The following is a 23,773-nucleotide window of genomic DNA, read 5'->3' as shown; positions in this document are numbered from 1 at the left end:
TAAAGCAACTAAATCAAATGTAATTGTAGCGGAGTAGACGTATAAAGTAGCATGAAATGAACACAAAGCAAAGTACAAGTGAACGTGTACTTAGCAGTAAGTAGTAAATGTACTTAGTTACATTCAAACAACTTTATAGCATACATCAACATTTAAAGGAATAAATAAAACGAGGGAAACTTAATATCATGGCAGGTTTTACATGTTACATTTATATAGCTGTGATTTAAAAGAAGCACCATATCAGCAGTGGCTATTTTAACTATGAGGAAATGCCACTAACGACAGTGATATGTTTAAACCTGGTAGAGAGAGAGAGAGAGAGAGAGAGAGAGAGACAGCTACCTGCGCCACTTCCTCAAAGTCTTCATGCCGTTTCTGTAGCGCTCGGGCTCGATGGAGGGACTTTCCAACACCTGTGTGTTTGCTGAGGAACGCCTCGCCGTGGTTCTCGATCCAGTCCAGCACCTGTGCAGACACACCATGAAGTGACACAGCCACTAAGAAATAGGCAACCACAAGGGGGCGCTCTACGATCGTAGATTAGCCACAAGTGTTGACGATAACCAAAGAGAAGAAAGTGTGTAAGAGAGGAATGACAGAAATAATGATCGGTTTTTGTACGAGCTGCTCTCCCTGCACGCTGTCCTTCATGGAGTTAATGCATGAACAGCATCTGCAAGGACATATGACCCAATTCAGTTGCCGTAGCAACAGTTGCCATGTCAACACACACAGGAATGCCCATGATTTTATTTTTGGACAGTACTCCGCTGAATTATCATATCGGATCATTTGACTACGGCAATGCTCATTATACTCGCTTTTAAAGCCTCTATTCTTACATTTCAAAGCATTATCTAATTTTCCTTTCCACTGAAACACGTGACGTTGTGAAGACGCAGCTCGCTCAAGGACGTTCTGATGGGAAACATGGCTGCTGCCGGGATCAAACCCTCCATTAAGAGTAGAATTCTTCTAACCAGTAGGGCTACCCTGCTATTTTCAAATTACTGTCTAACCCTCTCATGTTGTACTGAGAAAACTGGCAATTAAGTTTTGTCCTTGAATTACAACGTGTGCATGCATATAAACAAACGTGTGTGTGTGTGTGTGTTTACCTGTTGGACGTCCTGTTGAAAGACACAGAGCTGCAGACGTTGGTGCAGCCGCACTTGCGGTGTTGCCAGATGTTTTCCAGTTGTCTCTGGTGATGCAGCACTTCGTGGATGATGTCCAGGACGTGGTGCACTGCCTTGGAGTAGTTCGCTGATGCCGTCAGTGAGTCAGCGCTGCCCGGGGTCAAAGGTCGCTGCAACTTGTCCAACAGGGCTTTGCCATCTTGGCTCACCTGAGGAACATTTAGAAAATAAAGTTGTCATTTCTTTTTCTTTTTCACAACTACTAGACAAATGACAAACAAGGAAAAGGATACGGGCATAAACATATTTTGTATTTCTGTATCTAGAAATATAAACATCATCCAAATACCAACAGCCAAAGTGTGTATTATTACAAGATGTTACATTTAGAAATGAAAGAACTGGTGAGAAAGACAATAAAAAAGGGATTTTCTTTCGCAATTTCCTGATAGTGTAAAAATAGTCTATTCTAAATTAAATTAGGAAGAGTTGTAGTGTTTGGACTTTAACTGGAAAAATCTTTAATTTCCACCACAAACAATATGAGAACAGCATTTTCCAGAGTGTGAGAGAGTAAACTTAATTTCCACTCACAGAGAAAAGCGACCCGCAGTTACTGAGAACTATGTTTTAATAACTCAATAAACCTCATTATAACTCTTAGATGTGTATTCAAACACAAACAACAAGGATACAAATTAAATATGTTTTAGTGATATTTTAATTGTTTTGCACAGTTTATACGCCGTGGTCACGTGTGGCGTTTACCTCGGAGTAGGCAGCGGTGATGTGTTCATACAGGCCTTGGTGGTGGTGGATGGCGTCTTCAGGTCCTGCAGCTCAGAGGGCAAATCCACCTCGCCGCACGCCTTACACCACGAGTCCACGTTACTCATGTACTGCAGGGGAAGAACGCACGCTTACATTAACTCAAACTGCCCCCGGACGTAAAGCGCTTCACATGAGACACAGCATGAGACGGTGGTGCTGCGCACATCCGTGTGCTCGTCCCAGGAGTCACATGGAAGTCAGGCGCAGCAGAATGTGCAAGAAATCACCTGAGGAGCATTTTCTATGCTATTACTCAGCTTCCGGATGCAGAAATATATATATTATGTGTGTGTATATGTGTATATGTGTGTAATATGCGTGTATATATATATATATATATATCATCATCACACCACAGACAAGAAGACACACACATAGACAGATATAAACACACACAAGAGAGAGAGAGAGAGATATACGAGAAGATAGAGGAGAGGACACACACACACACAAAGGGACATACAGACAGAGAGAGAGCGAGAGAAGAGAGAGAGGGGGAGAGAGAGTCGAGAGAGAGAGACACAGGAAGATAGATAGAGAGGGATAGATAGAGAGGGGGAGAGAGGAGAGAGAGAGAGAGAGAGACAGACAGATAGAGAGGGGGAGAGACCCCCCCTAGAGAGAGAGGAGAGGAGAGATGAGAGACAGAACAGAGAGAGAGAAGAGAGAGCGCTAGAGAGATAGAAGAGAGAGGAGCGCGAGAGAGAGAGAGAGGAGAGAGAGAGACAGGGGGGAAAACCAAAAGAGATAGAGAGAGAGAGAGAGAGCGAGAGAGAGGAGAGAGCGGAGAGAGAAGAACGAGAGAGAGGAGAACAGGAAGAGAGAGAGAGACAGAGAGAGAGAGAGAGAGAGAGAAGAGAAGAGAAGAGAGACAGAAGAGCGAGAACGGAGAGAGAGATAGCGAGAGAGAGCCACAGAGGAGAGAGAGAGAGAAGAGGTAGAGAGAGAAGAGAGAGAGATAGATAGAGCGACGAGAGAGGGAAGAGAGAGAGAGAGAGAGAGGAGGAGCGAGATAGAGAGAGAGGAAGAGAGAGACCACAGCAGGATAGAGCGGAGATAGAAGGAGAGAGACAGAGAGAGAGAAGAGAGAGAGAGAGAGAGAGAAAGCACACGAGGAAGGAGAGAGAGACTATAGAGAGAGATGAGAGACAGGACACAGAAGGCGAGAGAGAGAGAGGAGAAGAGAGAGCAGAAGAGAGAGAAAGAAAGAGCACACCGATAGAGAGGGAGAAGTAGAGAGAGAGAGAGAGAGACAGTACATACTAGAGGAGAGAGACACACACAGAGAGAGAGAGAGAGAGAGAGAGAGGCGAGAGAGACAGAGAGAGACAGAGAGAGATATAAGAGAGAGGAGAGAATCAGACGAAAGACGACAGACAGAGCCCTACACACACAAATGAGAGACACGAGGAGAGAGGGGAGAGGACACAGAGAGAGGAGAGAGAGTAGAGAGAGTAGCGAGAGAGAGAGAAACAGAGAGAGGAGAGAGAGAGAGACACAGAGAGAGATGACAGATACAGAGAGAGACACACAGAGACACACAGATAGATAGAAAGATACATATACATACATATAATTAGACATACAGATATAAATATATATATACATACATATATACTATATATATAACATATTTAATATTTACATATATATATATAGACATGTGTATATGTATATATATATATATATATATATATATATATAGCTAATATATATATATATATAGATATAGATATGTGTGTGTAATGTATATATATATATTTATATATATATATAGATATATTATATGTAGATATATATGTGTATTAGTGTGTAATATATATATATGGGTGTATAGATATATACATACATATACACATATATTATATATGTATATATACAACAGAGACAAGAGAGAGAGAGAGATAGAGATAGAGGACAGAGACACCGAGAGAGAAAGATAGGAGACAGATACAACAGAGGAGAGAGAGAGCGAGACAGGACACACACAGAAGAGACAGGAGAGAGAGAGAGAGAGGAGAGCGATAGCGATATATAAGAGAAGTAGATAGATAGAGACGCTATAGGGGGGAGGGAGGGCAGGAGAGAGAGACACACGAGAGTGATGCTGGAGATAGAGGGGGAGACGAGAGAGAGGTAGAGGAGGTAGATAGAGCTGTCTGGGAGAGAGAGAGAGAGAGATAGTAGATTTTTGTAGATGATTGCCAGGAGAGAGAGAGAGAGAGAGAGGGAGAGAGAGAGCAGATAGATTGAGAGACCGGACACACACAATCGAGTGGTTGGTTAGAGGGCAGAGTGATCACACACACGGGCGACCCGCAGACAACGGAGAGAGAGAGAAGAGACAGAGACAGAGAGAGAGCGAGAGGAGAGAAGGAGACAGGAGAGTAGAGACAGAGAAGCGAGCGAGAGAGGAGAGAGAGCGAGATAGAGAGGGAGACAGAGAGAGAGAGAGAAGAGGGAGAGAGAGGAGACAGACAGGAGAGAGAGACATAGGAGAGAGGGAGACAGAGAGAGCGAGAGAGAGGAGAGAGAGAGTAGACACAGAGAGAGAGAGAGAGGGGGACAGAGAGAGAGAGAGAGAGAGGAGAGGGAGAGAGATGGAGACAGAGAGAGAGAGAGAGAGGAGACAGGAGAGAGAGAGAAGGAGAGAGAGGGAACAGAGAGGAGATGAGAGAAAGGACAGAGAGAGCGAGACAGAGAGAGAGGAGACCAGAGAGAGAGAGAGAGACAGAGAGGCAGGGAGACAGAAGAGAGAGGAGAGAGGAGACAGAGGAGACAGGAGAGAGAGGGAGACAGAAGAGACAGATAGAGAGATAGCATAATACAGACATACAGAAATACAGACATATACTATGTACAGCATATATATAGAGATATATATAGAGTGATAGAGATATGTGTGGTGGGGGGGAGAGAGAACAGAGAGAGAGAGAGATAGATAGATAGAGTAGTAGAGAGACAGAGATATAGGGAGAGGGGTGGGGAAGAGAGATGGGAGAGAGAGAGAGAGAGGAGATTAGATATAGAGAGAGAGGCTAGAGATGTGAAGAGATAAAGAGAGAGAGAGGGGGAGTAGAAGAGATAGAGAGAGGGGGAGAGGGAGAGAGATACAGAGAGAGAGAGGGAGAGGGGGAGAGAGATATAGAGAGAGCGAGTAGAGAGAGAGAGGGGGAATAGAGCGAGAGAGAGAGAGAGAGAGAAAGAGAGAGACAGGAGAGAACAGAGAGATGACAGAGAGTAGCACAGGAGAGGAGACAGAGAGAGACACGTAGAGAGAAGAGAGAGAGCACAGGAGAAGAGAAGCAGAGAGAGCAACCACAGGGAGAGAGAGAGAGAGAGAGAGAGATCAGAAGGAGAGAGAATGAGGCTGGAGAGCAAAGAGACAGAAGAGACGAACAGGGAGAGGAAAGAAAGGAGAAATCACAGAGAGAAAGAGAGGACAGACAGAGGCAGACAGAGAGACAGACAGAGAGACAGAGATAGAAAGGGAGAGACAGATGAGACAGGAGAGACAGAGAGACAGAGGGAACAGAGAGAGAGAGAGACACAGAGAGAAGAGAGAGAAAAAGAAGAGACAGAGAGAGGGCAGAGATACACAGGGATAGAGAGAGAAGAGAGACACAGAGAGAGATGGAGCCAGAGAACAAGAGAGAGAGGACTAGGAAAGGACAGAGAGAGCAGAGAGACAGTATATTACATATTTTCATATTATATATGATACATCTATACATAAAACATATAATTATATATTATCTTACCTATATACATATACACATATCTATATAATATATATACTATATATTACATATTATTACGTATATTAGGATACATTATATATATATATATCTATATATATATATATATGTATATCTTATATATGGATATATAATATGATATTAGATATATATATAATATGTATATATATGTATATATATATATATATATATGGTTAGGTATATATGTATATATTTATATTAATCGATATGTGTATATGTAATATGTATAGTATCTATATGATATATAATAGGTATATAGTATATATGTATATATATATTAGGTGTATATATGTAGATATGCTATATATATTATAATAATAGTATATATGTATATATATTAATGTATATATATATATTATATATATGTATATATGTATATATATGTATATATGTATGGATGTATATATTATATGTATTATATGTCGTGATGAGTTTATTATGTATATCTGTATGTATAATGTATGTATATATGATAATGTAGTATATATGTATGTCTATATGTATGTAATATGTATCTTGTCTGTATATGATGTATATATATATGTATAATGGACATATATATATATATATATATATATATATATATATATATATATATATATATATATATATACGTAGTATCTATGTATAATATGTATGTATATATAGAGAGAGAGAGAGAGCGGGCAGAGAGGGGGGGAGGAGAGAGAGAGAGAGAGAGAGAGAAAGAGGAGAGAGAGAGGAGAGAGAGAGAGAGAGAGAGAGAGAGAGAGAGAGAGAGAGATAGAGAGAGAGGAGAGAGAGGGTAGAGAGACAGGCGATCCTAGAGAGCAAGAGAGAGAGAGAGAGAGACACACATGAGACAGAGAGAGAGAGAGAGAGAGAGACAGAGGGGAGAGATAGAGACAGAGACAAGAGCGGCGAGAGAGAGAACAAGAGAGAGAGACAGAGAGACAGAGACAGAGATACATGGAGAGACGGAGAGAGAGGATGAGAGAGACAGGAGACAGAGGGACAGAGAGAGAGATGAGGTACGAGAGAGACAGGAAGGAGAGAGGAGAAGAGGAAAAAACAGAGAGACAAGGGAGAGAGAGAGAGAGGAGAGAGGACCATAGAGAGAGATTAGATAGAGAGTAGATAGAGAGAGATAGAGAGGAGAAGACATAAGACAGAGAGATAGACAGAGAGTGAGGATCACCGATAGAGGAGAGAGGAGACGAGAGACAGAGAGACAGAGAGAAAGAGAGAGAGAGAGATGGAGTGGAGAGAGAGAGATGAGAGAGAGGGAGACGGGAGAGAGGGGAGAGAGGAGAGAGATAGAGAGAGGAGAGAGAGACAGAGAGACAACAGAGAGACACACACATAGAGAGAGGGAGGGAGGACAGAGAGAGAGAGGAAGAGCGACATAGAGAGAGAGGACCGAGAGGACAGAGAGAAAGAGACAGAGAGAGACAAGAGAGACAGAGAGAGGAGAGCGAGATAGAGAGGACAGAACAGAGGACGAGAGAAGAGAGATAGACAGGTAGAGAGCTAAAGAGAGACAGAGAGAAGGAGAAAAGAGAGACAGAGAGGAGAGTGAGAGAGAGCAGAGAGGAGTACAGATGAGAAAGAGAGAGAGAGAGAGCGAGAGAGAGAGACAGAGATGAGACACAGAGAGACCATGAGAGAGAACAGAGGGAGACACAGAGACAGAGACAGCGAGAGAGAAGAGACAGACAGAGCACAGAGACAGCACAGAGACAGAACAGAGACAGGAGACAGAGAGGACAGTAACGAGAGTTGAGACAGAGAGAGAGACACAGAGAGAGACCACACAGAGAGAGGTGGTGAAAGCAGAGAGAGACACAAGAGAGACCGAGAGAGACAAGGAGGAGAGACACAGGATGACGACCAGAGCGAGGACACAGAGAACAGATAGAGAGACAGACACAGATGAGACAGCAGAGAGATAGACAGAGAGGGAGACAGAGAGGACCAGACAGAGAGAGAGAGAGCTAGAGAGAGAAGGACACACCAGAGAGAGACGAGAGAGAGGAGAGACAGAAGAGAGAGACCGAGAGGAGAGACACAGAGAGAGAGAAGTAGAGAGAGGAGAGAGAGAGAGACACAGACAGAGGATAGAGGAGAGACGAGAGAGAGAGATAGGAGGGGAGAGTAGGGGAGAGGAGAACACACAGAGAGAGAGAGAGAGCAGAGGAGAGAGAGGGAGAGGCGAGAACACAGAGAGAGAAGAGAAAGAGAGAGCGAGAGACAGAGAGAGAGAAGAGAGAGACACACGAGAGAGAGTAGAGAGGAGAGAGCGAGAGAGAGAGACGAGAGAGAGGGGAGAGAGAGGACACACAGAGAGATAGAGAGAGAGACAGAGAGAGTGAGAGAGAGCGAGCGGATAACAGAGAGAGAGGAGAGAGAGCCACAGAGGGAGAGGGAGAGCGAGACCAGGAGAGATAGGAGAGGAGAGAGAGAGTGACAGCAGTAGAGAGAGAGATGGTGAGACATAGATAGAGAGAGAGAGAGAGAGAGAGAAGGACACAGAGAGAGAGAGAGAGACACTAGAGAGAAGAGAGAGGAGAGGACGAGAGAGACACAGAGAGGACAGAGAGAGACCACAGGAAGAGAAGAGATATACACATATTAGATATATACATCTATACACACATAGATAGAGATATATAGATAGAGACAGAGAGATATACCTACGAGAACAGAGATAAAGACAGAGAGACAGAGAGACAGACAGAGAGATGCATATCATATATACCTATATACAGACATATTATAAGACATATAGACTACATATAGACAGAGCGCGAGACAGAGAGACAGAGAGCCAGGAGAGACAGAGAGACAGGGAACAGGAGAGACTGAGAGAGGACATAAGAGAGAAGAGGAGAGAGAGACAGAGAGACAGAGAGATCAGAGAGACACAGAGATAGAGAGACAGAGCGACACCGGGAGATGCGAGAGACAGAGGAGACACGAGAGAGAGAGAGAGAGAGGAGAGAGATTGAGAGACAGAGAGAGAGACAAGAGAGAGAGACAGAAGGAGAAAGAGAGAGAACAACAGGATAATATACAGACAGACAGAACTCTCTACTCCTTCTCTACTATTCCCTCTATCTATCGCCATATCATCCTAAGTATATATATCATATATCGATATTATATATACTATATATAATCTATATATATATATATATGAGCTTTCTTAAAGCTTCTTTCAGAAGAATTGTACACGGCTGAGTGTGCTGCTCATTGCCTTGTGGTGACTTCCTAGAACTTTCTTGCACTCCCCTGTGGGAGCTGAGGAAAACACACAATCATCCCGGCTGGACTCAAAGAAACAGTTGAAGTTGAAGTGATCTCATTATTCCCTTTTAAACATCGTTCCCATGATAATTGGGAGAAGATACACGAGTACAACAAAGATATAGAATGAGCTTCTCAGTTTGTGTGGAGGAGAAGGGTTTGGGTGAAACCTCTGGGGGGGGGGGGGGGGGAGAGCTGTTTCTATTTCAGGCTCACGAACATGAAAGGCTGGTCTGATGACGCCAATATTCCAGGTCGGAAAAGTCGTACCACCCATGTTCCCTAGTTGGGATTCTGCTCGTGTGCTTTTTCAGGCTATGAATCATTCCATAGTGGTCCGACTAATGAGCACAGACAGAAATAACAAATGCCTTACTTATATACACGTATATATATATATGTGTGTGTAAATATATGTTAATGCGATGCATAAGTGAGACTTTGTAGATTTAATGAGGCCAAACGGGTATTTTACAACCGAGAAAGTGTTTGCATACGTGTCTGTGTGCACCCATTAAGATAGTGAAGGTCAACACCTCAGCTGGTCCCACAGATACATTAATGTGAGTTCAGTTCCCACTTGAAAGACTAGTTGCGGCAGTTTGGGAAATATGCCTTCCCGCTTTTTTCTAAGAATTAAACAAACAAGACACGAACTTCTGTGAACTTGGAGACACTGGAAACCTTCCGTGTGTGTAGAGTGAAAGAGAGTAAATATTCGCCAAATGAATCTGTTATTGAAAACAATCTTTAGCTGCAGCCTTACGTGTCGTGTCAGCGCTTTTGTTTCCGACTCACCTGGTCGCACTTCTGGTGGAAGCTGGCCGACATCTCCAGCAGGGTGCTGCGCTCATCCAGTGCGGCGGCGAAGGCCTTCCACTCCTGCTCCAGCTGGCCCGAGATCTGCTTGATCTGTTGGGAAGCGTAGTGACCCGACTCCAGCAGCCGGTTGCCCACTGACATGATGCGGTTGATGTTCACGTACACGTTCTGCACGGCGGGACACGGGGAGAGACGGTTAAACAAAAAGGGGTTGTGAAAAAGAGATTTAGAAAGACGAAAAGTGTCTATATTAGTTCCTCCTCTCAATGGTTTCATAATGGTTGCGTAAGGACGACTGTGGATAAAGAATAGGATTACTTAATGCCTGGTTGCGCTGCTGCTAACGTGCAGAGAATGTGCCATGAGATGCATGTACAAAGTGTAGAAGCACAGTGTAGCCAAGGACCCCAGAGTATTTCTAAGTGCCTGAATACTTCTCTCATCTTTTGATTTCATGACAAGGCTGCTCCAAACAAACACAGTAGTAGAGGTGGACAACTAAGTGCAATAACTATATGATTATAGAGTGTAGGGCACAGACTCGATAGTCCAAGTGGGCGGTAAAGCATTACCTCCCGCTGTGAATCTATGTCTTACCATGCAGTTCATAGCGAAGTGGTTGTGCTGGGTTTGTAGCTCTATAGCGTGGGGGTGGTTGTTGCCAATCTCTGTGTAGCCTGCCAGAAACAAACCCTTGTTGTGCATGATCCAGTCAAACATCTGAAGCACAGGGAATGACAGAACAGACACAAAGCAACGTTAGCCAAATGAAAACATACACACAAGTTACAGCATCAACATTAACTTTCAGAGGTCGCTGCAAACAGCTGGCACTTAGCCGTGTGACCAGGAAGTGTTTGTGTACTGCTGCAGTGTGCGGATAGTTGTCATCTTTTTTAGGCCAGAATACAGAGACATGGACTGCCTCTATTAAGAGTATCCTCTCAGGCTCTTCTAGAGAACAAACTTGTGGCCTATGGTGTCCTAGCAACAAGCTCCTACGACTGCAGAGTATCCAAGAGTGCAGCTCTCTCTCTCTCCCTCTATCTCTCTCTCTGTTGCTGCAACCTGCTATTTTATTCTACTCACTCAAACATGGATCTCTGAATTTCTCTCTCTCTCTCTGTCTCTGTCTCTTTCTATTTCTATTTTGTGCTGCAGCTGTCATCAGCTGAGCTGTCTGGGAGGCAGCCAGAGCAGGTGGCTTTGAACCTGCACCAGCGCTCCTCCATCTTCCCGTCTTACATGCTGGGATGTGGAGGAGGGTAAGGCTATCGAGATTTTGCCTCCTATTTTATTTGTGGAATAAAGTTGACGCCGTTGTTTTTAATATCACAATATGTCATTTTCTGCCACTGAGGGGTCTGTCAATCAAAACAATAACAAAAGACGGAGTTCGTCATTGTAGTCCGCAGGTTTTATCTGCAGAGGTCTCCTACCCGGTGATTAACACTCCGATGCTCTTCAGTGGACATCCCAAAAGGGGACTGGAGCCGAGTGTTTGCTCAGCTCTGTGATAACGTGAGATCCAGACGTTCAGGAAGTTTTTTTGCCAGGAGCCGAATTATCCGCAGAAGTGTCCTCCCCTCCAAAACAAACGAACCCGGTGATTAAAGCCAGTAAAAACACTGAGTGACGTCGTTCCGCGTGTTTCTCAGACGATGCCGCTAACGTTCGCTCAGCTCGTTTCTCTGATAACTTGAGACCCAGACGTCCGATGACTAAAATCCATCATCGGGTTAAAGCATCTAGTTTAAAACGACCGCGATCTAAGAAGAGTATAATAAAAATGTGGCTTAAAAGTGGATAAAAAGTTAATTTACGACTTCTGGCAGACCACAACTTTGGTTAACCTTCTGATCCATCACCAGGCCTCGGCATGTCGTTTACCACAACTCTGACGCAAGCACAGCAGGGATACGTCACCATTACAGGCGACCAAATTTAAATGATGGATTTTTCTTTGAAAATAGTTGGAAACATCTGGAATAATGTGAGTACACAACTCAACTAAATATACAACATAGGTCTCGTCGATCAAGACATTTTTAAATGAGGAAATGTTACATATCATAATTTTACATGAATTCATGTGCTCTGCATACACAGCATAAATCAATTAACTAATTAAGTTTGTGTTCATATTGGCAGTTGTCTGCCCTTCAGTGATCACCAGCGGAGGTTATAGATTACCGCTACATCAATACTCATGCTGCATGACACCCCAGACTCCCGCCGTCCACCGACCTTCTCTGCGTCCTGTTCGAACAGGCGAAGCTGGAAGCACTGATCCAGCTGGAGCTTGCGGACATGCCAGGCCTGGTGGAGGTGCTGCCGGGTGGAGTGCAGTTTGTCCAGCAGCTGGGTGATCCGCGGCACCAAGCCCTGGGTGTCAGCGCTACACATCCCGCCGCTGCTGCTGCTGCCGCCGCTGCCGCCACTGCTGCCGTTGCGGTTTGAGAAGGACTCGCTGCTCTGGATTCTCTGGAGCAACCTGGAGATGGATTTAACGTTTTAATCAGAGCTTGTGATTTGCATTTGGGTGAAATATGTCACACAGAAGTAAGATGCAATAAATATGTTACACTTGCAGGAATTGGATTCTGATAGGAAGTATATCTAGCATAATGTAACAACTTATTTCTTTAAATTTTAATCTTAACCGTCTGTGCCTTTGCACGTCTGCTTGCCTCAGATTGCCCCTTGGCGTGACAAATTCAGTATTTTGAATAAAGAAAATTCAGTTGATGAAAATGAGTACATCAAAGGAATAAGATTAATTTCCACAAAAGATCATACAAGCAGAAGAAGAGGATAGTTTTTACAAAACCTTATAACAGTCGCCAGGAGGAAGAAACGCTATATCTTTAAAAACATTTGGAAGACGGTCGTACAGGTTTCCAGTCTTTGCTTAGTGTTCACTCACAGATGAAGCAAGAACAGGAACAACTGAAGTACTTCTGTGTGCGTACCTCTGTCCCTCAGTGTCCAGCTCCTCTATCGGGGCTTTTATGACTTTCTTCTTCAGCGTGGCGTGTTCTTCTATCATCCGCCTGGCTCCGTCCAGATCTTGGGGAAAGTCTTTCCTCGACACAGTTTCTTGCATCTCCTCTAGTCGAGCCAACATCTGGGTGGCGTGACCAGAGAACTCCTCAAACGCCACACGCACCTGGATAAAAACACAGCGAAACATCTGAGTGAGGGGATGTAGGTCTTAAATCAACTGATCAACAGTGCCCTGTTCTCTGATTGTTGAGTAAGGCACTTCGTTACTTGATTATCAGTGGGGTTTTAGGGATTTCAAAATAGATTGTTGGATCAGCCAGACAGGCTTGAGTGACAGGATGGTCGGGCCAATCTCACCTCTATCCACTCCTCATGGTTGTAGTCCAGGCTGCCGTCGAAGTCCGACGTCAATTGGGACGGGTCGACGACCTTCGTCAGGCCCTCTAGTGACACCATGGTGGTCTACGGAGCGAGGTGGAGGAAAGAGAGAGGAGAGAGAGAGAGAGAGAGAGAGAGAGAGAGAGAGAGAGAGAGAGAGAGAGAGAGAGAGAGAGAGAGAGAGAGTGTTTAGGTGGATTTAGGTTGATTTCAATCAATCGAGTGCAAAATGCCTCTAATCTCTCTGCTCCTTCCTCGGCGTTTTTCTTTGCTGCCTTCTGAAGATTTTGTTATTTAGAGAAGACATGACCAAAACCTAGCAACACAGGATTTGTAAATGACAGCAGAGTTGTAGGGATGTGATTTCTTTAGAGAAAACCAAGTAATTAATAACTTAACACATCAATGGCATGACTGAAGCACATGTTATCCTCTTTATCCTGCCAATGCAGCACACGGCAGCTTCATGACACCACAGAAATAACCACAAAACCTAAAAGTAGAACAAAAAGCTTGCGCACACACGGACGGCATGGTGTCTTCCATGATTTCTATTCTCAGAATGAAACCCTTAAGTTTCTCTTTGATCGCCTCGGGTCGTCCTTGACTTTAGAGTTGAGTGCAATTCAAATCCTCTCCATGCAACAAGTGCATATTACAATATCAGTTTCAGAGATAGAGTAAGGAAATGTCTCCCTGTTCGCTGTCAGTGCCTCTGTGTTTCTGCTAAGCCACCTCCGCACAACACCCCCACACACATGGTCAGAGATGGATGGAGACAGAACGACAGCTAGAGCGCTTTGTGTAGGCCAAACAAAGCAGAAGCACACTGTTGTCCTTGGGTAAAAAAAAAAAAAGCAAAGTGTTTCTTGCCAGGGGAAAACACTGATACCGCTATGTTCGCTATTGTTGTTCAAGTTAATTGATTTGTACTCGGTTGAATGTTGAGAGGGAGAATCGGTCAGGGCTCTTGGGTACTGTTGTTCTTCCACAGAACCATGGAGTAATTCATCAATCGTCTTCTCTCTACGCTTCAGATTGCTGCTTCCTTTCTTCCCGTCTCAATTCAACAGAGGGGGAAGTAGAGACTACCTCTGGGTTTTATTTTACCCAGCTGGGAGAAAATCCTCGATGCACACTTAGAGACAAACACACACACCTCTTACAGTAACAGTACATGCTGTAATGGACATGCTCGGAGCGGATTGGTGGTGCGAACGCTGGAAGCAGCATTGTGCACACATGCAATGCAACTGGAGCCGCAGCAACAATCCACCAGGAAATTTACTTAAACCGTGCAAGACGAAAAAACTCCCTCTGCATACAGCCTTTAGAAATCTTAAATGTAAAGTATGAGGTCCGGCAGTGAACACATGCAGTGCAATCAATGCCTGTGTGGCATGACAGGGCAAGCTCGTGGATAACCAACCTGCCCTTTGGCATCTGCCTATAATTCCTCTCACATAATCAATACGATGTCATCAGACCACAGTGGGCCTGTGTGTGTACGGGCATGTGAACAATCAGAGCCGTTTCCACACCAGTGCATCCACTCACACGGCTGTAGTCAGAGGCTTAAGGGAACCCATCAAAAACACAATGTGCGGGAAATCCGAGAACATACTGTACAAAGCAACAGGGGTCCACCTGCGTTTACAGTATGTGGGTTTGTATCAACCCGTCTCACTGAGATGAAGGGGAAGCTGATCATTATCATATTGAGCAAGCTTCTTTAATGACAGATCAAACAGGGAGGGCGGGGAAATGTTATCTAGGACTCATTAGAGTGCATTTACTAAACAGGCTTCAAATCAGGTAACAGCATCTCCACAACTTCAAAAAGCAGAAAGCCTGCACTGATGAGCCCACGCTGTGGTTTGTTCAGTGTTGTACCAGTATCTATCAGAGCACACTGCTGCACACCTTCGCTGCGGACAGAACATCAAAAATAAGCCTGTTCTTGTGAGCATATCGTTAAATTAGCTGTGAAAAGAGGTTCTAATGCTCGGCTGGCTCACAGACACTCGGGATCTGCTGCGTGCCGTTCGAGGGTTGATTGCGATGCAGGCATTCAAAACAGCGGAGACAGAAATATAATGAAATGTGCTGACAAGGAGCAGCCCAGCTGGCTACAGCCGTCGCTATGACAACTCAGCTGACAGCGAAATAATGGATAACTCATTACTTCAAAATGGCTAATGTAGAATTCAGGCACTTTGTGTTCTCGATACATCCGGGTTATTACAGCGTGCTACAAATGCACTACTACCAAGTCTATCCTCGCCTGAGCAGCAGGGATCGTTGCACTACACAGCCTCACATCACAACTGCTGCAGCTTGTTCTTCATCACATCATGCATCATGCATGGCACACGACAGTACATGACTCAACAAAACATCCTCCTTTTGATTAATACTATTTAAGTGTTCAATTCCACAGTGTAGAAAACATGTTTGCAGCTTCAGGTGAAGGCAGTTCATCACGTGAGCAGCAGCCAGAGAGCACAGATGACATCACAATAAAACTGTTCAAAAGGTTTTTCCCCCATCCTACCTCAAACTCGAACTTGGAGCTGCCGAAGTTAGTCCTCTGTTTCTGCCAGAAGTTGTCTGGTTTGATGATGAGGGCGACGTGGATGCAGGATGGGAACGACTCCTGCAGGATCTTCAGTAGAGGCTTGATGCTGTCCCACTTGGAGCCGCGCATATCAACGATGACCGTGAAGCCATGTTTACACACCTCCTCGCTGGGGTGGACGGAGGTTGGCGGGAGTGGGAGGAATTAAAAGAGACGAGAGAGGGAGGGAGGGAGGGAGGGAGGGGCGGGGAGAGATTGGAGAGAAGTATAATCCAGAGAGGAGACAGATGACAGGCGTGGGAAAGGATGAGAGAGGGATGGAGAGAGAAGAGAAAGATGACAAGAGGGAAATAGAGATTGAAAAAGAGAAAGGGAAAAAAAGAGAATCAAAACAAACAGTGAGATGACGCATTTTCTATGCTGTGGAAAGCCTACGCAGCAAACACACATCCCACACAACCACCCACGCACGCACACCCACACCCACACCCACACAGAAACCTGCAACGAATGAGTCACAAATGTGTGCAGAAATATACAAATCAGCACATTTGTGCATCCTCGTCTCCCGGCGGTGCTCTGTTCTGCTAACCTTACACACCTGAGACTAAAATCTGCTGGAATTATGAAAGGACACAAAAAACAACTGTCTTCGTGATTTGAGCAGCAAAACTATTTTGCAGCTTGTTTTTTTTTTTTACTACGAACACTTATTACTTATTATATTTAGCCCGCTGCTTCTGTTTCTTTTGGTCAATTATACGCGTTTAGAAAACAACCCTTCTGTAACAAATATCATTTTCAAATCCCTCCATTGCTGCATCCTTTTCCAAACCTCTGCCTCTCCCGCTGTAACAGCCTGTCAGTGGATAGCCAGTGTGCAGAAGTGTACAGATGTTCCCAAAATAGAACACCTCTAGTCCTCGAAAAGCACACAGGTGAGAATACAGAAATATGCCCAACATGACATGATGTTACAAATACTTAAAGGACATTAAAGAAAAGTCCAAAAAAGATCATTTACAGTGAATTTAGTGGCATTGTAAACCACACAGAGATAATGTGGTGACTTGGAGATGAGAGGAGACGGAGAGAGGACGGATGGAATACGACAGATGGAGGGAGGGAGGGAGAAGACGCGCGGCAGATTAAAGAGAAGTAAACATCCGGAGAGATGTTTTACCTGCGAGGTGAGGAGCTACTCGTCCACAGTATCTGCTGCTGCTGCTGCACTGCCTCAGCTACTGCGACACTTTGTTTTGCTTTCACACATACACACTCGCTCGCTCGCTCCCTCGCTCGGTCACACACACACCTCCTCACGCATGCGCTCCCTGCCTCCATCCTGCCTCCATCCGCTCTAATCCGCCCTCCCCACCCCTCTCTCTCTCCGATGATGATCCCTCCTCTCTTCCATCGTTTGTTTTCTAATACATCCCTCTCTGAGCTCAGGCTTTCCCTCTCAGCAGCTCACGGTTTCTCTAGAATTGATTTTTTTTTGGCAGCTAATAAGCTGCGGCAAGCTAACTGTTGTTGAATTATTTCTCTCTCCATCTCTCACATGCTCATCTCAGCTCCCTCACGTGTTCGCTTACAGAGCCTCATCCACTTGTTCGCTTTGTATTGAGGCATTGCTTATCCTATAAGAAAAGGAAAAGGACATCACACACACACACACACACAAATGTAATTAATGTGTAACCTGGGGATGCTGGCGAGGTAGGCGATCAGTCTCCTGAGGTCGTCCGTTCGTATTCTATCGTGGTTGCTGCGTGATGGAAACGTTAAAACTGGACCACCGCGTCTGTCTCTGCCTCCTGAGGCGACACACACACACACACACACACACACACACACACACACACACACAGTTAGATTGGTAAAATCTGACACTTTCCAATTTACTCAAATCAAAACCACAACTTTGACAAACTGAATGTGTTTTTAGTGGAAAGCAATGTCCATAATTCTGTGCGTATGATATGCCACTGCACTTAATATAGTAAAAGTGTGGTGAGTGGTATATTTGTGTCACTAAAATCAGCAGAAATGTGACTGTAGAATAGGAATTATAGTAACAAGTTAGCTAATTCACTAAATTAGTGATAGGCTTGAAACATATGAGATGCTGAGTCTGCTAAATTAAAGAGCCCTTGGCAACAGCGCTGCAATTTATTTGAATTACTACTTGCTCTGCTAGAAACGCAAAACTAAATGGGAGCATTCTAATAATACAAGGCAGACGCTGAGAAGCCTTAACACAGACAATTTTAGAAAGCTTAAATTCCCCGAAATAACATCCAGAGACATGAATAAATCCATCCAGATACACAGAAAGACATACATTATTTATAAAAGAACTTTACTATGTGCCGTCTCCTCATATATGTATCAGAAGCTGCATTTTGACCTGATCTTATTGTAGATCTGTGTTAATACCTGAACACAGATCTAAAGACTAAGAGTCTACAAACATGCTTTCAGCTGTGTGAGGCTGTATGAAGGCAAAGCAGGGCTTTGATCTAAACGCTTTCAAGGTGCTGCATTATAATGTCATTAGTCTCGCAAGTAGTTGGTCATAGTTTCATTCAAACTATGACTAGATCTGCAAAGTGATTACAATTTATCCTGAAGGGAACATGAACACGTGGAAATCATTGCAATACCAACCTCGAAGTTGTGCGACTAATAGTTGTTGAGATATTATGAGGACCAACCATCACACTGACATTGCAATACATGGCTTACAATGATCAATACAAACACATGTAAGATAAATGCATGTTGTTTTCTGTATTCTTGTGTTTTTAAATATTAGTTATTAGTTGCGTAACACTTGCCGTTTACAGAACACAATCATGAGGCTGAATTATGAATATCTGGTACGAACATAATAATATTCTGCTTCTCACTCCTGACTATTTGCAGATGCAGAGAGCCGCTCCACTCACGTGGTAACTTGTAAACACAGGCTGACTGTGCTCAGCCCACAAATGAGTGAGTTCAGTCGGGTTGCTGTGTGCCTGTAGGCTCGACCCGGCTGCTCAGAGGAGAAAATCAGAAGCTCACGTGGCAAACAGGCGAACATGAGTGAGGGCCAACACGGCCGAATTATTAAAGAGCCAGATTCGGGGTAATTGGCTTAACGCATTTACCCTCCTTTTCACCAGTGGTCCCTCCTCTACCTCGCTCCCTCGCTCCCTCCCTCCCTTATTTCAAAGCCAATTACTCCGCCAGCGACTACTATGGGATGCTAAGAGTAAATCATCTCTATGGCAACGCCGCCCTGTCTCTCCTTCTCTCAATTTCCGTGTTTGCCTGAGTCATTGTCCTCATCATTGTGTTTCTGCCTGTGACCTTCCAGCCACCCACACACCCACACACACCCACACACACACACACCCACACCCACACACACACGCTACTGTATGAGTTTTTTCTTTCCCATGGTCACATGCACGTAGACACACACTCTCTCTCTCTCTCGCACACTTTTTCTCTCTCTCTCTCACACTCACACACACACAAGCTGAATAATGTTTTTGTGTGTTGTACAAATAATCCTGCTGGATGTTCTTGGCAGTCCATATCTCCTGCTCGGCCTCCTGTGAGTTTTCCCTGGCATGTCTCGAGTATGCGTGTCAGACATGGCTGAGCTTCCCTTGGATGGGGCAAAGACACAGCTGAAGCTTACTATATTCTCTAGTCCTGATGATACTGACTAAACAATGGCTGTCTGTGTGTGTCAGTCTGTGTATTTTGTGTAGACTGAGGGCAAAGAGTGGTCAAAGGTTAAGTGTCTGGGCCTCAGTCTGACCCTATGACTTTTTACAGGCAGAGCGCATGGCTTATTATTATTATGAGAGAGCTCGAGAAAGAAGCGGTGGGAGAATGTGTGCAGAATATCAGCGAGCTGCAAACTAAGGACCCTTCTTCATGTTTTATTAGACTTGTCTAACAAGTTCAAACAGTGAAGGTTGGTAGACTTCAAAGACTTAACACACACACACACACACACACACACACACACACACTCAAACACACCCACATAATCTTACCTGATAAAAAGGCTATTTTTTCTTTGAGGATGGATAGTACCTCCATTGCTCTCATCTCCTCATTTCTCTTGAAACCTGGATAGAGAGAAAGAAAAAAAAACAGACAATGAGGTTTGAATGCTAGAATAACTTTTTTTCCGTCGATCAGCCGTGACTTTGTTTTCCTTGACGGCAGATTATTTGGGTCAGAGCAGCTTTTGTCCACTAAATCTAATCTGCAGCTTTAGAACACAGGGATTGGCTCAAATTTGGGATTGCATGCATCATGAGGAAAAAGTCAGTAAATTTCACACACACACACCAAGAGGAAGCACAGAGGCTGTAGTCGGAGAAACAGTAGCGCTGAGACGAAGTGAGGCCAAACTGAGGGGAAAACAAAGAGCTGTTGTAGCTCTTGCTGTAACAGGTTAAATGGGGTGAAGCAACATTAATTGCCATATGACACTTCAGTTCCCATCAGCTAGCATTGAAGCATAACACTATTAAAACTCTGTAGCGGCTAAACCAAAGCTTTAAGCCACTGGGGTTCTGCTTTGTTGCTCTAGTTGACGCACTTGTTGGCGTGCCTTTAGACACACAATAGGTTAGCCTGCGGGAGCAAACGCTACCTTCGCCAACTTGTATGTATGCATGTGTGTGTGTGTGTGTGTATGTGGTCAAAAACTGTTTACCTTCCGGCGGAACACCACCGTCAACAAACATTGGTTCCAGTAAAAGTGAGTAGACCAGCGTCTCCGTGTTTGGCTTGATGACGGTTAATATTCCCGAAAACCTCCGTCATTTCATTTGTTAGCAGACTGCTTTGAGCGGTTTGTTAAAGCTTAAGAATTCATGGGGTTGGTATTTACTGACGCATTTTATGTCGTAGAACAAAACCTAAAAATCTCTTAAGCTTGTTCTAACCACAGACCTTATTTCAGGCATCTCACCAAACTGAATAGCTAAATAATTTCTGAGTTTTAGGACCCATTCCTGCAGCACTCTAATAAGGTTTAAATGTAAAAAAAGAAAACAAATTCACAAAGACAACCAACCTAGTGTAGTGCGTCATTGGCTATTTAGCACAAAGTACCACTGAGGCTGAAGGTAATGTCACTAATTTGGTCATAAACCACAACTGGACTTATTGAAACTTAAAGCTGATGAGGGCATTCGACAAAATCAAAAAACAATTTTATCTTGCAGGGACTGCGAATGTCTTGATAAAAATGTTATTGCAAGCTATCCAATAGTCGTCGAGCACGATCGCCAAAGTCTTTAGGATTCATACTCTGGGGACCATGAATAATAATAATGATAATAATAATGAACAACCTTTCATACCAATCCAACCAATAGCTGTTGAGATATTTCAGTCAGGGCCACAGATGAGGACCAATCAACCTACCTTTGAGCCTTGACATGGTTAACAATTAATACCCCAATTGACATTTTACAAACGTTATAGATCATGGGCATCGTCGACTGGCTGCATGCTTTCAATTTTAGAAATTGAGACATCTCAGCTTTCAAAATTTCCCTCCACTTTCTGTACAAACCGCAGAGAGAGGATTTTCTAAATGGCAGCATTAGAGAGGGCCAACAAGCTGTCAGCTGAGAAAAATGAATACACATATAGTTACCTACTTCAACTCTGTTTGCCTCCTCTTAGACTACTAATCTCTGACATTTTCCTATAAATACATTTCTGCCACGACTTGGTAATATTCAGTGATGAATCACACCATAGTGGCTGAACCTTTAGTCGCTTCATAAAAGCTTCAACGTGTTCTCAATATTGGCTCTCTAATAACTGGAGCTCTTTCTTGGGGAAAGAAATCCTCTAGCACTGCACACAAGTACTGATGTGTTTTACATACTGGTTTGTCTGGAAGAAATGGACGTAGATGCATGAGAATTAATGCAGAAAAACCCACAGCAATAATCCAAACTATAAATTGTCACCATATAAATGTCAAGCTGGATCTCATGGGCGTGATGGTGCCACAGATCCCTCCACTGCGCTGCTAATATTCTGTCAGAAGTGAATGAATGGCTGTCAGGGGACTTTCAATAAGTGAAAACCTGTTCAAACAACTCCTAAATATAGACACACAATTCCCTTAAGTGATTAAACTCACATCTCAACTTCAGTACACACAGGTGGACAAAGTGGAGCCCAGAATTTGTCCTTCAGACACAGCAGAGAGCAGGTTGATGTGACTGATGACCCAGACGTGTCCCATTATAAAAGTGTCTGTCTATTTTTGACTTTCTCCTCTTTTTCAGCCTGAGTGTTAGAGCAAGATTCCTACTCTGTTGTGACCTTTCTTTAGCATGTTTAACAGAATGACCTTCTCTAAAACCATCTACAGAATCAGGAAGATATGATGTAAGAGAAAGAAAAGTGATCTCTTATTAGAGGGCTGTTCCAAGTAGTTTGAAGCTCCAGATTCATAACGTCAACATTCGAATCAACACACCTTTATTAACGGGGCGATCTAGCAAGGCGAGGACTTTATACAATATGACGACAGACAATTAAAGCTTTTAATGTAAAAACAACAACATTGGATACAGCCCTATCTCATTCTCGTCAGTGTCTTATAATGTGGTGGTGAACTTGTCACACACACACACACACACACACACACACACTGTTGCCATTTATTACATAATGATTACTGTGACTCCAGCTCTCAGCATGTCGTCATGTTTCTAACTGTATGCTAATGAGATGCTGATTCTTTTCCGCCACCGGAGGAGATGGATGAGGATCAGGACGTGTCTCTATTTTTACTGTTCTTTTCTCCTCTCATTTATCTCCCGACTTCCCTCAGGGTGCCACAAAAAACAAATTACCATGATGAACTACATTTCCCCACTGTGCTCCTGTAGAGAGCGAGCTCTTCGGAGATGATGCACGAGATGTGGTCGGTGCACACAGAGAGCTCTTGCTCTGCCTGCATTTGCCACAGAGACAAGATTAGTTCCAAAACACAAGGGTGAAACCCACCTAATTAATCCCAATAACCCAAAATAAAATAGATTAGAATAGATCAATTAAGCAAATACTCACATTTGATTAAATCCATGAATGACAGATTGTGCTTTAGTTTCAAATAATGTGCCACAGACAAACAAAAGTGTTTTCAATTCAAACAAACACTTAAAACTAATAAGACAAACCACCTGCTAGCCGAAAACTGCAGATTGTGGGTTTCCTGAAGTATGGCAGACGTGATATAAAAGCTTTGTTGTTGCCTCGACAGCCTTTACTGTACGCAAATACAGACAAAATACATAACTGGGAAGGGAAAGAATAGTATATCTATACAAACGAGTTGCAGCAAACACTGTTAAAGTAAAACAAACTGATTCTGAATCTAAAGCTGAATCCATTAGTTGATAGTAATTACTCAATTGCCAAAAGATTCATTCTTTTGTTGCTTGATTAAGTAATGTTTTTATATTTGTGAAGACAAATGGGAGCATTTGCTTCTTATGTCATGGACAAGTGAATATAATTTGGGACTGTTGGTGTTTGACTCCACAAACAATTCAAAGAAATTTGGATTTCTTTATTTTCTAGACCAAATTAATGAGAGAATAACCAGATTAAACGATAATAAAAAGGATCGTTAATAGTCACAAATTCCCAGAAAACAATGAGACTACTCAAATGACTTGTTTTGTCCAACACCCCCAATCATATAAAACAAAACAAAACAATCCTGACATGCAAGAAGTCGTCATTTACTCTCATTTATACGTTTCTATTCTTTTAGAACTGGTATAGTTGTCCTGTGTGTTGCACTACATGGTTGCACGTTGTTCTGCATCTTGTTTTTGTACCTTACACCTTATATGTAGTCTGAGTGTTTGCTTCACTCCCACTGAATGTTGCATCATTCA

General features: G+C 43.5%; 1 protein-coding gene across 1 annotated transcript in view; it reads right to left on the bottom strand.

The window, feature by feature from the left end:
* The window catches only part of LOC115016178 (triple functional domain protein-like), a 74,707-nt gene that overhangs the window by 26,021 nt on the left and 24,913 nt on the right, over nt 1-23,773 (bottom strand). The window contains 13 exon segments of the mRNA XM_029443859.1: nt 346-468; nt 1,122-1,174; nt 1,177-1,351; nt 1,911-1,972; nt 1,975-2,041; nt 9,836-10,027; nt 10,457-10,579; nt 12,107-12,353; nt 12,832-13,028; nt 13,223-13,327; nt 15,798-15,990; nt 17,524-17,638; nt 19,880-19,954. Coding sequence (XP_029299719.1) covers nt 346-468; nt 1,122-1,174; nt 1,177-1,351; nt 1,911-1,972; nt 1,975-2,041; nt 9,836-10,027; nt 10,457-10,579; nt 12,107-12,353; nt 12,832-13,028; nt 13,223-13,327; nt 15,798-15,990; nt 17,524-17,638; nt 19,880-19,954 — 1,727 coding nt within the window.

The sequence above is a fragment of the Cottoperca gobio genome, chromosome 11 (genome assembly GCF_900634415.1).
Source record: "Cottoperca gobio chromosome 11, fCotGob3.1, whole genome shotgun sequence".
In the NCBI taxonomy this organism is placed as follows: domain Eukaryota; kingdom Metazoa; phylum Chordata; class Actinopteri; order Perciformes; family Bovichtidae; genus Cottoperca; species Cottoperca gobio.
The sequence above is the reverse complement of the archived record's forward strand: the minus strand, read 5'-3'. Positions and strand labels throughout refer to the sequence as shown.